Source organism: Porcisia hertigi, chromosome 34, assembly GCF_017918235.1.
Source record: "Porcisia hertigi strain C119 chromosome 34, whole genome shotgun sequence".
Taxonomy (NCBI): Eukaryota; Euglenozoa; class Kinetoplastea; order Trypanosomatida; family Trypanosomatidae; genus Porcisia; species Porcisia hertigi.
Window position 1 is genome coordinate 179,153 of NC_090593.1, and position 16,882 is coordinate 196,034.

Below are 16,882 nucleotides of genomic sequence, written 5' to 3' on the forward strand. Positions count from 1 at the left end.
TTTTTTTTTCGCTTTTGTTTTTGGCTTGGGAGGGGAGGAGGGGGGTCCCGGCTGTGTTGACTTTCTCTTTGCCTCCTCTTGACGCCCGCGTGCAGTCCCGGGGGTGCTAAAACCAACTCCGTAGTCCTGACAGACGCCCTCAAACCGTACACACACCTGTCCGTCTGTGTGCGTGTGACTCCCACGCGCAAGGCGTGGTGATCACAACTCCCCGTATTTTGTTTACGGACTCCGTTCCTGTGCCCCCCCCCCTCGTCTGCTTGATTAGTCACTCTTGCTTGTCTATCTGCCGGTGTGCCGGTGTGCATATTCTTTTTTTGTGAGACTCCCCCTGCCCTTTCTTCGTCTCTCTGCTCTCGTCTTGGTGCCTTCTCCAATATCCTCTTTGCCGCCAAGCCCTAAGCAACCTGTGGAAGGCACTAAGTTCGACCTCACTCTTTCAGTGAGAAGATCTCTGTTTGTTTTTTGGCGGGGGAGGGCTGCAGACACGATCCTCACGAACAGTCTCCGCCCACTGAGTTTGCCTCCCACTTCAGTACTATCAATCTTTTTTTTACTCGTTGATATTCTCGTAATGAAAGCAGCCACGGATGTCCTGGCGATGTCGTCGTCGTCGTCGCTCACGGATTCACTCACTCACACGGCATCCAACATGGCCGACGCCCCTTGTCCTTCCTCCTCTATAACGGGTGCTGCCACCAGCACGTCGTCGTTCAACTCCCCACGCGCTCCGAGGAGTACGCCGCAGTCATCGGCAAACCGCTGTCTTGTGCGCTCGCTCTTACTCCAACGGATGTACAGCACCACCGGCGACCTGCAGCACCAACCACAACAGTCCAGTTTTGCACAATTCGCGCCCTTGTCAACCTTGTGTCTGAGTGAGCAAGAGGGGGCCGGTGATGTCGATATTCTTGTCACACCGCCCAAGCAGCCCATGCGCCCTGCCGTGTCAAGCGTAGACCCCCACACCCCTGAAAGTCCGCACGAGCGTCAACAACAGCACAAGGACCTTGCTGGAACCACCGTTGGCGGCGGCAATGCTAATGTGACCCCCGTGAACGTAATGGTGAAGAACCACGACGGTGGTGCGTGTCACCGCAACTGCAATGGCGGCACCGCCGGTGGTGATGCCCAATGCCCAGCCATGCAATCCCCCACGAATCACCAAACTGCGGAGGTCGCCAGTGGCAATACATGTGACCACGAAGAAAAGCAGCAGATCACTACGTGTCCAACATCGACCAAACCTCTGCACCCGCGCAGCGAAGCCTTGACGGGGGGGTGCCCTATTTCGTACTCCTCTAATTTCTGCACAAGCTCGAGAACCAACAACAGCGCGTCGAACAGCTTCTGCAGCGCACCTGCAAACGCCCTTCTTCGCCCTATGGGTACTGCCAGGGGCTACTCAGCTGGTGCATCGGTGTCCTCGCCTGCTCACCCACACACCACTCCTCAGGCATGCAATGGCAACGGAAGCCGCAGCGGCGGCAATGCCGAGGCCAAGGTGGTCCCTCTGATGCTGCGCGCCTCGCTCTCTGCCTACACCACCCGCGAGGAAACCGGCACCCCGGTCACCTCGCGCGCCTTGTCGCGAAACGTCGTCGGTGCAGCTTCCATGACTGCCCTGCAGACTTCACTTGGAACCCTGGTTCCCAGTGGTGTCGCAAGTCTGGGCAGCGTCACCCCACTGAGCAGCGGCCTGAACAGTGCCCATCCTTCGTTCACGCGACCACCAAGTGGTGGTGATCTCGGCGCCACCAACACCCCTGTTGGTCTGGGGAAGATGCGTGGCGGTAGCGGCAACAGCGGCCCAGGGGGCGGCATTGTGCATCCCATCAAGGGGCGAGTCTTGAGCTCCCCACAGGGGGCGCGGCGGCCAGACCTTGGCACCCGCCGCACGACCTTTCAGCGCAGCATCTCAACATTCTCTCTGTCCGAAGCCGCCTCAAGCCGCGGCGCACCACCGCCGAGTGATGTCAGTGAGGAGTCTGTCTATGTTGTGGGGAAAAAGGACAACGCCTCGGCGCGGCCGCTGCCGCCGTCGATGCCGAAAGAGATGCACAACTTTGTTCTCGGACAGTACCGCTCGTTGCAGCGCGACGTACTCTCGCACGCTTCTCCATTGCCGCCCGCCAGCACTGACCCGACCTCCGTGAATTTCCAGCACACCAGGAGAGAAACCTGTCCGATGCACTCCAGTGCAGCCAAGGCGCTCTTCCAAATGCAAGAGGAGGTGCGGCTGCGTGCTCTTCAGCAGCAGCACCACGACATGGAGGTGATTCGGAACGGGGGCCGCGAACAAGTCAGCCATAACATGAAGAGCAGCGTGGCGCTGGCTGGCTCCCTGTCGAAGCTGCGAGCTCGCACTCGTCCCAGTATCAGCAACACCGCGGCCCTGTACCCCGGCGACGGCCCCTCGTGCACGAACCTTGGAGAGGATGACGTTGTGCAGTCGCAGACACCGAAGCGGGAACCGGAGGCCTGGCACTCCTCTAAGGCTTTCATGGCATCCAATGCCCCTGCAGCTTCACAGTGCCCCGGGCGGAAGCCGCCGCGCCACCTGAAGAAAAACCTCATGAAGGGTGAAGAGATTGTGGTCGCCCTCGCGCTCGACAGCGAAGACGAGAAAGACGTCGATGCAAGCAACACGCTGACAGAGAAAAGGCCGAAGCAAACTTGTGTGGGCCTGTGCTTAGACGGCACAGAGTCCAAGTGCGCTGGTGAGCGTCTCGCCTCGCAGCCGCAGCGCCGTAGAGGAGCGGCAGCCTCTGCGAAATGGGTAGAGCGCCGCCTGAACAGCGGCAGTGATAACGACAGTACCAGCAGCGAAGACAGCTCCTTTTCGCTCAGCCAGCAACGCAGCGGCCGTGCACACAACCAGCAGCCCCTGTCATTCACGCGTTCACCTGGTGACCGGCACCACCACTCGAATACTCGCACGGCTTTGCTGGCGCAGAGCTCTTCGGAAGGCAACAACAATGACGATGCGAGAATGGAGTGCTGCGACTGCTGCCCCTGCAGACGCCCTCAGAACTTCTTCACCCTCTGCCGCACCAACAGTCGAAGCTCCACCTCATTCACATTGCGAGGGGAGCAGCGCAAGGCGGCCATCGGGGAAACTCCTGATGAGCACGAGCAGCCCTCTCCTCGGCTCGCATCACTGGTTGGAAGCGACAAGCTCGGGGCAGAAGGGCGGTCGTTGGGCACGGCCATGTCACGCGCCAACTCCAACATTTCATGTGTGATGGAAGACTTGGAAAACAGCGACGACGATGAGCCGATGCTGTCGATGCAGAGCTTCCGTCGTGCGAGCATCCAACGCATACGATGAAGAAGCTATTACATACACACATCCTTCCATTTTGTCTTTCATTGTTCACTTCTCATTTAACACTCTTTTCTTGCCTTTCCTTTCTGTTCCCCTTTCTCTTGGTCAACTGTGTGGAGTCGGGGGGGAGGGAGGGGAGGGGGAGGGGGAGGGGGGCGTGACGAACGTGCTTTCAAGCTTGAGGTGCACGTGCGATCTTACTCCCCTTTTTAATCTTCCCCTCTCTCTGCTCTCTTGTGACACCTCTTCGTGGTGACCTCTTGTTGTGATTGTGCTTGGCTCTTCTCTGGGACCCCCCCACCTTTCGTGTCTCTGTTTTTTCTCTGCCTAATTCGGGTCTGTCTTATGGACGTACGCGCGGGTGCGTGTCTCCGGGGCATCTCAACTGCGAATGTCCCCGCCCCACCCTCCCCCCCCCCCCAACAACAACGAAATACAGAGAACAGCAGGAAAGCGGGAGCGGGGGGAGGGGGTAGAAGGAACCTTCCTCTTTGTAGCGCCAGTGAGCGCCGGGTACTTCGCAACACGTATCCCGTGCCGTGGTGAGTGGGTGGGTGTCATAGAAGAGTATTACTCGGGGCCTGTTGACGATAGGGGCCGCCCCCCCCCCCCCACACACACACCCCTGCAGGGATGTTTGATTCCTTTTTTTATGGGAAGGGGGAGCGGTTTCAACCACCCACGTGTGTGTCCCTGCCAAATGGTGTGCGGTGTTGAGAAAAGACGATCGCCGCAGCATTGCCCAGTGCCTTCGCACCTGATGTGCAGCCTTTTGTCTCTTTCGCCTCATCCATCCCGATATATATATATTGAGGGGGGAGAGAAAATCTGGGGATCCTCTACAATTGACTTTCTTGCGAACCGCTTTTTTTTTTCTTATTTGCATTGGTAGGGAAGACAAAGAAGACAGTCAACAAACACCCACACACACACACATACCTCCCTCCCTCCCTACCTCCCTCCCTCCCTTCATTACATCCGTCTTGATGAGTCAGCCAAGGAAACGCATCAAACCCTCTCACCTTCCAATAGACAAGGATCTCGGAGGAAAACAAAGAAGATGCATTGTCATTTGAGTCGCGCTGACCCCCGTCGCTGGAGGCCGAGCGTCGCCAAGCAGTAACTATAAAGCCTCACGCGGTAGGCCTCTCCCTGCTCCCTACCTGATGCCACTCATTTCCACATCTGCTTCTCTCTCGCACACTCGGGTACTGGGCGCGCACACACACACACACACACACCTTGACCTTGCCCCAGACACACACACACACACCAGACTGCGTGCTCCCCGCACACTGAAAAAAAAGAGGGTTCATCACTCTCCACCACTTCTCTACGCGCAGTCACTTGCCTGATCTCTTTGCAGCCCATTTCCCTCTGCTACCCCCTCGGTAGGCCCCCTGAGCGACAGCCCCTGTCTGTTAGCCGATGTCGGGAGTGAGTGCAGCCCGGTGTTTTCCTTTCCTCTAACCGCCTCCTCCCAGCACACGCGGACAACTCCTCGCGATGTGGGGCGCCCACATGGGCATGTACGCCCGGCACGCAGCGCTGGTGAGTGTCACCATCCTCGTGCTTCTTTCGCCTCATGAAACTGTAGCAACAGTAACCGCCTCTGTGACGACCGATCCGGTGCAGCCGCTGCTGAACGTGCCGTTCTTCGCCATCGATCCGGCGTTGAGCATGGGCAGCAGACTGTTCATCTCCTCAGATGGCGGCTGCACCAAAAACGTCACGAGTGCGTGCTCAGTCAGGAATGAGGTAGGCGGTAGCAGCTTCGGGAATGGAACGTGCGTTTTCACTGTGGGCAGTGCAGCGCTGGTAGTAAAGCTGACCGATCCTGAGTCTTTGGTGCCAGCGGCCTACTGGTGCGTCGGCAGTCCCGGCTCAGCACAACAGGTGGCAACGCTGCAAATGCACAAGATGAAGGTCACGCCGCCATACGTCCTCGCCGGCGAAGAATCTGTGCTCACCTTTGGCAATGCTGTACCCGTGGGGACAGCGGTGGGGGTCTACGCTGACATTCTTTGCAATGCGTTGATTCCGGGAGGTGGACCCTTTGTGATGACCAAAGATCGCACGGTGAAGATTACGGTGGAGGTTCCCTCTCGTTCCTTTCCCATCTGCGCCTCTGTCCCCACCGTGAGCGGACTCAACACTCCCACGATGCTGGTCAGTGCGGTGGGATGTGCAGTCCCCTACACGGTCGGCCCCGAAACGGGTGTGCGCCACCAAATTGTCAACGTCAAACTTCCCAAAGCGCTTTCCCACATGAGCCTCTCGACCGATCAATACTGCGCAGAACGCGTGCAGGCAGATCAGCCAGTGTTTTTGGATGAACGCACGCCTTTCCGGGTGACAGCACCGCGAGGGGAGTACTACTTTTGCGGTCTCCTTCTCAACACCAACGTGTACATTCCAGCCAGCAACACCTTCGTTGTCGCAGAGTACGATGTGGTGCCACACACGCTGTACGTGGGTGAAGCGACCGACATGTCCTTTGCCCTCGACGCCGCCCCAATGCAAGATGCCCTTGAAGCAGTCCTCTCCACGTCGGATAACTGCAGCGACGCAAGCAGCTGGCAGAACACATGGAGCAACCCGATGCGGTGGACGGTGAAGCACTTGGGTTTTCACTATGCTTGCGTGCGCGAAAAGGGCAGCACAGCAGCCGTCGGCTACGCGCGTGTCATCGGTGCGACAGAGCTGCCCAACGCTACCTTGGCCCCTGTGCTGGGTATGACCATGCGCGTAACTCTTACGCACACTAACATAGCCAGCACCCGCCTCACCGTGCCGCTTAGCGCTCCAAGAAAGCTGCACTGCTGCGTATCAAACCCGCTGGACGCCAAGTCCGCTGCACAGGACGAAGTGGTGCGCTACTACAGGGTCGAGACACTCCTCACGAAGGGCACAACGGTGACGCTGGTGCGCGCAAACGCCAGCCAGCCGTCAAGTGGCGCCACCGATATGCCGATATTTTACGTTGCCGCTGCCCTCTTCGCGATAGGCCGAGCAACGTTCCCCGAGGCAGGTGACTGGGACGTCTGCGTGCACGGGACCAGCACGAACAACGTCCCCGGGCGCTGTATCACAGCGGACGGCGGCGCAACCGTGGCGCCACGCGGGGTCATCGCTGGCGCTGAAGGCTTTATCGCCGTGCGCGGCCTCCCGCCCAAGGCCAGCGTGCTCGTGACAAGCGCTGCCAAGTGCACTGGTGAGGAGCCCGTGCTGGCCAAGGGCATCACCAGTGATGAGGGCACCGCCTCTCTCACCCTCGCGCCCGACAACGGCAGCGCGCTGTTGCTGTGCTGCAACTACACTTGTACCTCGGCGCAGCCGGTGCAGCAGCTAGCGGGGAGTGTGCGCAGCATCAGCATGGCCAGTGGTACCTGTCAACTGCAGTTGACTGCAGCCAACGTGGCCGCATATGCCGCCGACACAAAGTTCAGCGTCTGTGCCTGGAACGCCAACAACAGCGTCGCGCAGGCGGCGCTGCGGACAGTGACAGTCACCACGAAGTACGTGCTGCGCAACGTCGACCGTGGCGCCGGCATGAGCAGCAGCGCGGTAGTCGTAATTGCGGTGGTGTGTTGGGTGGGTGGTGCTGCGCTTATGACGCTCGTCATGTTCCTCGTGTGGCGTCTCCGTTGTGTGAGTGAGGGGAACGGCAGCATACAGATGAACGCGGAAACCCCAACTCCCCGAGCCCCGGCAGGCACAGAAGGTGCGAGGGCGAATCAGACGCGGGGCAACCCCCTCTGGAAGTGGTGTGGAAGAGGGTACGTGGATCCAAGGCCCCGCGCGCAGGGGGGTGACATCGGTGGACTGGCGGCGACAAATGAACTCAGGAACACAAATCCGCTCTCGCACAAGACAGTCACTACTATGGATTTAGAGGAACAACGCGATTTGCAGCTAAACTGCATGGACAGCCTTCCGGAGGTGATCAGCCAGTACCACCATTTCATGGAGGACTCCGACTTCGACTACGACACGGTGTCGCAGATCCCCTGCGAAGGCGGACCGAGCGGAATCGCCGAGGATCTCGAGACGATGCTGGCCCTACTGCGTACAAGTGTACCGTCAGATGGCCTGGACGCGAAACGACAGGCAGAGCTGCAAGTTCTGGTGAACAGAAATGCGACGTTGCTGGCAGTGTGGCATGAAAGACCCCGCACAATGAAGAAGGACTCTATTCAGCTGACCGCGAGCCTCCTCCAAGAACACGAAAAGCGGAGTAGGTCGACGTTGGAGGGTCACTGCCGTCGTGCATACTACAACCTCGTGGTGCTGTTCATGTCTAGCCTCGAGTACTGCAACGCGCTGTCGAAGAAGAGGTCAAGCGAATCGACCGATTCGACGTATTCTGAAAGTGAACTGCTGTCGGTGGGGTCGTGGGACGTGGCGCCGTTGGTCCCGTTGGGCTATCCTCTCGATAGTCGCATGGGCACTCCAATGGCAACAACATGTCCACGCAGCCTTGGCAAAAAATCCGTCATCCACGAGACCCAGCCCACCAGAAGAGACTCGCCACACGTGCCTAATCGATCGACAGGACCGCCTTCACGTGAGGCAGAGATGCAGCCACGCCCCTGCTTGCACAATGGGCTATACCGCAGGCGACGCTTTTTGGAGTTCCCGTTTGTCACGAACTCGCGCGAGACACTCCTTGGGTGCAGTGCAAACACCTCGGAGCCGGTGTTCGTGGGGGGGCTAACACTAGTTGACCTTCAGGCTTTCCACCCGGAGCATCGCTGGCTTGTGGGCCCGCCCCGGACCGCTGGCAATGCTGACCAGCCTCGGGGTAACGCGGATGCATTCATGGCTCCAGACTCCACCGTACCCTTCGTGCGCCGTTATTTGATTCTGCTCGAACAAGAATTCTGCGCGCGCGAAGATATGTTAGGGGAGGACGCGGCATTCTGGTCCCGCTTATCCTGTGCAAAACAAAGTGTATGTGCGCCTTTTTCCTCCTTTGAGGAGGTCGTCTCAGTGTGCGACCCCGACGACACGCGCTCCCTCCACACCTCCTACCATGATAACCGAAACCCCAGCCGCCTCGAGAGTGACAGCGACGACGACATCGTGCGGCACATCCTGGCACTCGAAGAGGTGTGAGCACAAGGGAGAAGGCAGCACCCCTCGCCTACCGTGGAACGGCACTCTGTGAAACAAACGCTGGAATCACGGGTGTTTCCCAGCGATACGAAGGAGCAAAGCACGCCCAGTGCGAGAGAAGGTCGAGGCCGCCAGCGTAGTCTGGGGTGACGCGGAGTCGGTTCATGACCGACCAGGACGACCGCCGTGGAGGAGCTCATTGGAGCAAGACCTTTAGCGCATGAAAGATACCCCAAGGCTAGGAGTTATGTGTAGGGTCATCCAATTTTATTCACGGCATTGGGGGAAGGAGGGGAAAATATATATATATATATATGACGCCCTGCTGCACCCTCAGGGAGTAGCCATTTGCGCTCACACAGACGCATCGATCTTGCGAGAGAGATGTTTGTAGCATCTCAACTCCGTCCTCGAGCCACCCATCTTATAAACCCTCTTTTTTTTTCATTTGGTTCAAGCGCCGCCTTCTCTCACCATAACTGTGCTATCCGTTATCGTTCATGTGCATCGCTGTTCCATGGGAACACACACGCAACGTGCGTCCTTGTCTCCCAACATTGCCCACGACTGTGTATTGCGGTCGGGCTACTTTGAATTATTGGAGCAGATCCCTTTGCGTCTGCTGGGGGGGGGGGGGGGGGAAGGGGGGGAGGGGGAAGGGAGGGGGGGTACATAAAGCCATGTGCTGATGATGTGTTTGCTGCCCTTTTTGTGTTGTTTTTCCCCAGTGATTGGGCGGTGCTCTTCTCTCCCTCCTCTCTTTTTCCTTCCCATCCTGCTTTCTTGACTTCATTCTCGGTCATCCCTTGTCTTTTCCGGTTACTGTTGTCTCTTGGGATCTTCCACTCACGCACCCTCGCTGCTGCAAGTTGTTAATGACATCTTGTCTGCGTTCGGTATTCGAACAAAATATGAAATCTCTTCCGTTCGTCTCTCCCCCTCCCTCCCCCCATCGATTCCCCCCCAAATGCCTCTACGCTCCTCATATTTTGAACTGCTGTGGCTCGACATTTGTCTGATGAATCGCCTCCGGCCCCCTGACCACGGCAGGACCAGAGGAGAGGGGTGGTGGTGGTGGTGGTGGTGGGTGCTTTGTGTGTGTGGGTGGGTGTTCCCGCAGCTCTCAGAAGAGAGAGACACCCCCTAATAATAAGAATATGGGTGTCGAAACATTTACGTTCATCCACATAAGTGTCACTATTGCGGAGGAGAGCAAAGTCGTGCTCCGATACCCTTGAAGTCAGCTCCCCCCCCCTCCCACCCCTTCATTTCCTCCACATTAAGGCTCGGTTGTACTTGAGTGCGACATGTCTTCATATGCTTTTCTTGCTCCACGTGAATGTGTATGCATAACACATATGCGGTGTTGTTTTCTCTCTGACATCATTTCTTTTTATTCCTTCTTTTTTTTTCGCGTTTGTCTGTGCACTTTAATATCGTCTGTTCAATTTTACGTTGAAGCTCGGCCACGCCACGCGCGCGTATGTGGTATGTATGGCGGTGATAGCGCTCTTGGTTGTTGTTGTTTTCTACTTCGTGCCACCCCTCCTTTCGTGTCGATGTCTTTTCGATCGACTCTTCCTCCCCCTTTTTTTTCTATTGATGTGCATCTTTCAAGTATGGCAACCGCTGTCTCAGTGACTGCGAAACCGCCCCTTTCCATCGATTCCCCCTCTCCCTCCCTCCCTCCCTCCCCTCATGCGTTTATCCGGACATTTGTGCAACACACTCACGCATCATCACATCCTCTCTGTCCCCCCTTTGCGCTTCTGGCGTCGCCTTTCGCTACCTTGCCCTTTAGATGTGTCTTGGTGTATCCACACCCATGCCACAGTACGTGTGTTGGACACGGGCCATATTTGCGTTTGTTTGTGTGTGTGTGTGTGTCTGAGGGGGAGGGGGAGGGGGACTTTGCTTTTATCCCCCTCATTCGGGTTTCATCTCTCTCTCTTCATTGAGCCTTCTCTCCTCCCCCACCCCCGTTTTATGTGTTTATGAGAATTGAGAAGACGAGTGGGGGTGGACACACATGGTGTCAGCATACGCGCGAAGGTGTATGCCTGAGCCCTTTTGTCTATCCTCTCTATGCGACTGGTCTGTTTCGAATTTCTTTTTTTCTTTTCGGGGGGGTAGCCCTCCGTGTTTCTGTGACAATCATTTGACCCTGTGGCTGAGTGAGTCTGTAATTGACACACACACACACACACACAGAAAGACCCGTATCAAATCGCGGCCGCCTTGTGGGCATGGCTGGTGGCTTCGTATAGATTTCTCATCTCCCATAGGTCACGCATCTTTCGCTCTTGTGTACAACACAACTGCGATGCGGGACTCCCATCCTGCATGTGCGTGTGTGCCGCTCCTGTTTTTTTTTTCATATCCCCAGCCCAAGAGACAACGGGAACATGCGCAAATGGCCGTTAGCATGTCTTGCAGCCGATCTTTCTGAGCAACCATTAAAGGGGAACAGAAGTCGCCCACTCATCTGTCTGTCAGCTTCTTGAAGAGTCATGAAGACTCATGAGTCGTCGACACACTCAAGCCTCTGCGTAGTTTAAGCCGTCTTTGGCTGAGTCTTTCCATGCCACATTGCCTGTGTGTACATGCAATAATGAGGGCCGGTCACTCATATGGGAGAGAAGCACTTGCGGCTTTCATTTCTGCGCCCCACCCCACCCACCCACCCCCCCCTTTCACCATTGCGTCCACTTGTGCACGCAAACACACACGCACCCTTTTTTCATATTTCTCTATGATTGCTTGCGTTGCGTCTCCCTCTCTGTCGATCTGTGTGTGTGTGTCTGTGTGTGTGTGCTTCATGACAGGGAATACTTCGAGCACACTTCTCGTCACCTCTCGAGGATCTTGCGCATGTGTGTACGCGCAACAAGCAGTAGCTTATCCAAGAAACATCTCGAGCCAAGGGAGGAGAAGAGCATACACGGAGATAACCATCACGCACAGGGAGCCACATCAATCCCTCTTTTGCCTTTCCCTGTCCTCTGTTCGGTAGGCCCGAGTGGAGGACTTGAGCAATCGTGCGCTGCCGGCGCTGTTCCATAGAGCACCACAAAACAAAGCCCCCCCCCCCACCATCACCACCACCACCACCACCCCTTCCCCTCCTTCCTCACGTCCACGAACACCCTCGAGGTGGGGTGGGGGTTACGCTGCGTATCGATCTTCAACCTCATCAACAGTGCTGCAAAGCAGCTCCAACCCGACTTGCAGAAATACACTATAGCGCCTCTCTACCCTGCACTCACATATAGTCATCCCGCGAGGGTTGGTCAATCTCCGAGTCCAATGTCCTACAGTGGGTATCAAGCGGCGAGTCCGGCTGACCCGTTTCGGCCCACACTGGAAATGTGCTTCCGCGGGCATCGTCAAGGTATATGCAGTGTCGGCTTTCGGCCCACACTGTCAGTGTCCTCACTAATTCCCAAGGTCGTGTCCGGTGGTGCAGATGGGGCGGTCATGCTGTGGGACGCAAAATCCACGACCCGCACCATGCGATTTATGGGGCATCGTGGCCCGGTGCTCGCTGCTGCCTCCAGCCCGCGCGCAAATCTGTTAGTGAGTGGTGGCCATGACGGATACATACGTCTGTGGATCCCAAACACACGACGGACAACAGTGACCTTTGGTATCCATGCTGAAGCAGTAGACGACCGCAACTCATGCGGTTGGCGCGGTCACACTGGCGCTGCCCGTGCTATTGGCTTTGCCCAGGATGGTTCAGACCACCTCTACACCGCCGGCGATGACAAGACGGTGAAGTGCTGGGACCTCAACTACGCGTCAAGTAGCCAGCACATCGGCATTGGCCCGGGCAACAAGTTCATTGGCAGCTTTTCGGCTATGTCCTCTCCAGGGCAACGCGGCACCGGACACATGAACTGGGTGCGCGCTTTGGCTGTGCAGAGCGCCTACACGTCGTCTAGCTTCTTTCACTACATCGCCAGTGGGGGTGACGATCACGCAATTTGCATCTGGGACACGCGCGCCCGCTCCCCGGTGCACATCCTGTTCGACTGCAACGCTAGTGTGAATTCGCTGAGCTTTCACCCTAACGGCTACGTGCTCGCGAGCGGCGATGCCAGCGGCGCTGTGAACCTCTTTGACCTGCGACACACCTCGTCCTCGTCGTCTGCCGCTCCCAGTTGGGGTGGTGTAGCCGCCCAGCGGGGCTACTCGAGTCTCCTCCAGCACTACGCCGATGCACACACCGACGGGGTGCAGTGCGTCGACTTCTCCCCCAACTGTGGCTGGCTGCTGTCGGCCGGCAACGACAGCACTGTGAAACTGTGGGATGTGAAGCAGGCATGCCTCTACTGCACCGTTCAAGGGCACAAGGGCCCCGTCAAGTCGTGCTGCTTCTCCGAAGATGGCTCCTGGTTTGCCACGGGTGGCGGTAACGACAAAACGATACTGGTATGGCGCAGCGGCTTGGCTGCGACGGCGGCAACGCCTTGCTCTGGTGCGGACATAGCACTTTGTGTTCAGAAAAAAGATACGGCCCGACTCACAGCGGCCCCTCGACGCAGCGTGTCATTCTCGCTAGACACCCCTACGCCGCAGCTCTCCTCGCCGATGGCGCAAGCCTCTCGCGATGTGCCCCGACCATGCGAGCGAGGCGGTGGATTGCTTCACACGCGCAGTGGGGGGAGGGATAGCCAAGAATTGTCTACACCTCAGCATGTGGGTAACGGTGGCGCCAATTGTTACAGAAGCACCAGCAGCGTTCCCAGTGTCTGCAACGGGGCCGCTGCGAATGCAGGAGCGTCGCTGGGCCGCCCGCCACTCCCGCTCTCCCCAATGAACACGATGCAGGCAAGTACGCCCACCGAAGTCCTCGCGCGCGAGATGGCGCACGCCTCTAACGCGGAGGCATCGTTGCTCAGAAGTGCAGAAAAACAGAGCTCCATCGTTGCAGATGTGCGCGGCTTTGAGCGAAGCGAGTACAGCTACAACCCTCTCGCCACACCGAATGCCCGCACTGGCGGCGAGGTGAAAAACGGTCACCCACCGCAGAAGTCTATTCTAAAGTGCGGCACACCAAATGTCGGCACCAACGCCCTGCACGAAGAGGCACAGATAACCAGCATAGATAGCAGTGCCCAATGCGCCCTTGTTGCCGCAGAAGAGCGAGAGCAGGAGGCGCTGGTAGCACAGGAACGGGCCTACCAGCAGCTGCAGGAGGACCGCATCACCCAGCAGCGTCTCGCGAACCTGGAAGAAGCGCTTGTGTCTCTAGCGACCTATATACAGGCCCAACAACAGCAGCAGGCCAAAGAGATGCACGAGACGCGAGTGAGAAGTAAGACGCAGGCAGACAAGTACGATGCCGATCTGGCAGATCTGAAGCGCTTGATTGCGCAGCTTGCTGGCCCTGTTGCCGACAAGTCTTCTGCGAATGCCGCAGTGTGAAGATGTCGGGGGAGGGGGGGGATAGGCGTTGGTTTCTGTGTGAGCCTGATGCCTCCTCTCCCAGCCCACACCCTTTTTTTTCATTTTTTCTCTGTTGAGGGCCCTTTACTACGATCAGCACCATCCCCAATACTGGCAACTCACAAGGGAACATCCTTCTTGACTGTGACCATGCGCAGCTCTCCACGTCTCCTCCACCTCTCCCACCCATCCCTTCTAACCGGTGTGCGTGTGTGTAGAGGAGGGGGGGAGTGAATGCCAATGGACTCTCTCGACTAGTGCCCTACGTGCCGTGGCCGCCCCCCAGTCCCTCAGTTCTGCTCCAACTTGAACATAATTTCGTGGAAACTCATTCATGCATCTCTTTGCCTCAAAGGGAAGGGGAAGGGGGGCCTCCACTTCTCTCTTCCCCCCCCCCCCAACATCCCCACACCCACACCCACCCGCCTCCCCCCCCCCCTTGGAGAACACAGATGAAGGAACTCTGTTGATCAAAGTTGGGGTAGCTGATGTTGGAGGCTAAACCCTTCAGGGGACTTGGCCAGTCGAACCTTTGCCGACCTAATCACTCAACTGCAGCGCATAAAAGTCATGTTTGGCGATCCTCGCATGGGGAAACTCGCCAAATACCGCGCGGGCCTTCTGGCATGCAATACAGTGGCAACTTGAAAAGTGCGCTGCGAGTCCGACGCTGCCTTGGAGTGGGTCTTGGATTCGCGTGTGTCACCGATGCCGATGGATACCAGGACGATTACGAGAGGCTCAGATGTCGGGGGGAGGGGAGGAACTCGAGGGGAAATGGGCTCAACGTCCGCGATGCCGAGCATTACCACTGCCAGCGCCCATACGGCGTCGCTGGATACCGCTAACATCGACACCCACCTACCACCCAGCTAGCCCTCAATTTCTTTGCGCGCCACGTTGATCTGGTGACGACGGTAAACATTAGGTCACAGCATCCGGGTGGTATTGGAAACCAGGCGCCCCTCGCACCACGACGGCGCTGCCGGCGGGCGGAGTAGGGAGGGGAGGGGGGGGGGCAACGATGTGAAAGCGGATCTCATGGATATCGCGAACAAAGTGATGCTGCTGCTCACCTTAGCGAACAACGAAACCGCAAGCGCCTCAGCCTTTAGCGAAGTCGGTATGGGGAGCCGAGCCCCATAGATGTTGACCCACGGTGCGAAGAAAACCTGGCGTCTTGCCACCCCTCGGTGCTGTCCCATGAAGCGTCCAGTTGGAGCTGCAAACTTCAACAGGTTGGGGAAGAGAGGGGGAGGGGGCGCAAGAAGCGCTGCGGTAGCCCCCTTCCCCCCCCCCTCTTCCCCATTGCGTTCACCTTCTCCGTACCCGCGCAGGAACACTCGCAAATAGACAGTGGGACTAGCTCCCAAGCAACTCTGCGGCACCGCCCCCTCGCGGATGTCGAGATGCAAAAAGAAGCGTCATGTGGATTTGAAAACGGAATGGGAGAACCGTAGCCAATCATCGCGCGGATAGTTGAGGGTCGATATCTGTGGAGGAGGAAGGGGGAGAGAAGGATAAGAACTAGTACGGGCATTGCTGGGTGGATGTGCTCTCTGTGGCAGCATCTCGGACGCGGTTGGCGTTGTGTACCCAACCCGTCTGTCTGACTTAATGTTTCCCATTTGACTTCCTTCTCCTCCTGTCAGTGCACGCGTGTGTGTGTGTGTGTGTGTGTGTCCCCATGCTGCTGATATATGTTCGAAAAAAAAAAGTATAAAGTCATCAACGGGTCTCGGAAAAGCCACCCAAAGGAAGGAGTAGCGAGACAACGCGACACGCACGCGAGCGCCTTCGAAGGCTGGTCAGCACCGGTCACATCCCAGCCGCGGGATGTCAAAGGCGCAACGCTCCTCCGACACCCCCCCCCCCACACACACACACCCTGCACCGAGCCAACCCTTTTTTTTGGGTCTCGTCGTCGATGAGGGGAATAAAGTTGGGGGGTGTCGTGCACGCGTGAGAGATCTGTGTTTTGTGATGCGCTCGCACTTCCGTTCACTGTACACCGCAATCGCTCTCCTTGCACGTGCTCTCCTCCTCCTCGTCCTCGTCCTCCCCCCCCCCAAAAAAAAAAAACTCTCTCACACCCTCACACGAACTCACATGGGCACGGGACGGGTTCGCATGGGCTATCACGACCATCATTCTCCGCCACTCATCACGACACCCTGCGATGAGTACGACAGGGGCAGCAACATCACGTATACTCAAAAGTTGTGGTAGTTTGTATTTTACATTGGTGCGTTTTTTATTTCGTTTTGTTTAATTTGGGGGTACGTTAGGGAGGAAAAAAACTTTGCGTGTGTTTGTGTGTGTGTGTGTGCGCGCGCGTATTATCGTGAGCGCGTCCGCTGTGGCGGCTTTGCTTTCTGTTACCTGCTGGTAGTGGTCGCCTCATTGTCTGGAGTGCATTCTCTTTTCTCCCGCTGCTCAGCGTCGCCACAGACATACACAACAAGTGGTGCGTTCACCGTACTCAGGAAGCTCGTTCGCTCACTCACCCTTTCTCTAGTTTTGCTCTGACGATACTCCTTGGAGGTGGGAAAGAGCTGCAAGACGCAGCGCCCTCAACGAAACAGTTTAGGTGAAACCAGTTGAGAAGAAAGTCAAGCACACAAGGAAAGAAAGAAACACACACACACAGAACTGCATCAACAGCAGCGCCGCCAAAGTATTGCACGCCTCCCCCTTCCGGCTCGCCGCTCTCAGATTGTCTCTCACCCCCACACACACACACACACGCACACACACGCGCGGGGGTACACGGACTCTTTTGTTTTTAATAGATTTTTTTTCATTTGACTGATTATTCAGTTTTTCTGCGCGCCTGCACCCCCCCCCCAATCTTGCGTTTGTGTATGTCGCTGTGTAGCAAAAGGCGATCTGCCCGCCCCCCCCCCCCCTGCACAAATCGACTCACAGAACCCACCGCCAAGACCAAAGCGGAAAAAAAAAGGTGCCACTTTTTTCCTCACCCCC

At 57.2% G+C, this 16,882-nt stretch overlaps 3 protein-coding genes across 3 annotated transcripts; all 3 read left to right on the plus strand.

The window, feature by feature from the left end:
- Window positions 1-574: 574 nt before the first annotated feature.
- JKF63_01642 (uncharacterized protein) lies at window positions 575-3,331 on the plus strand (the record flags this gene model as incomplete). Its single annotated transcript, XM_067897688.1, has 1 exon — window positions 575-3,331. The coding sequence occupies one exon, from the start codon at window positions 575-577 to the stop codon at window positions 3,329-3,331; it is 2,757 nt and encodes a 918-aa protein (XP_067753845.1).
- A 1,503-nt stretch (window positions 3,332-4,834) lies between these two features.
- JKF63_01643 (uncharacterized protein) lies at window positions 4,835-8,446 on the plus strand (the record flags this gene model as incomplete). The annotated part of the gene is made up of 1 exon (XM_067897689.1): window positions 4,835-8,446. One exon carries the CDS (start codon window positions 4,835-4,837, stop codon window positions 8,444-8,446), a length of 3,612 nt encoding a protein of 1,203 aa, XP_067753846.1.
- Window positions 8,447-11,752: 3,306 nt separating this feature from the next.
- Window positions 11,753-13,876, plus strand: JKF63_01644 (uncharacterized protein; the record flags this gene model as incomplete). Its single annotated transcript, XM_067897690.1, has 1 exon — window positions 11,753-13,876. The coding sequence occupies one exon, from the start codon at window positions 11,753-11,755 to the stop codon at window positions 13,874-13,876; it is 2,124 nt and encodes a 707-aa protein (XP_067753847.1).
- Between the last annotated feature and the right edge of the window lie 3,006 nt (window positions 13,877-16,882).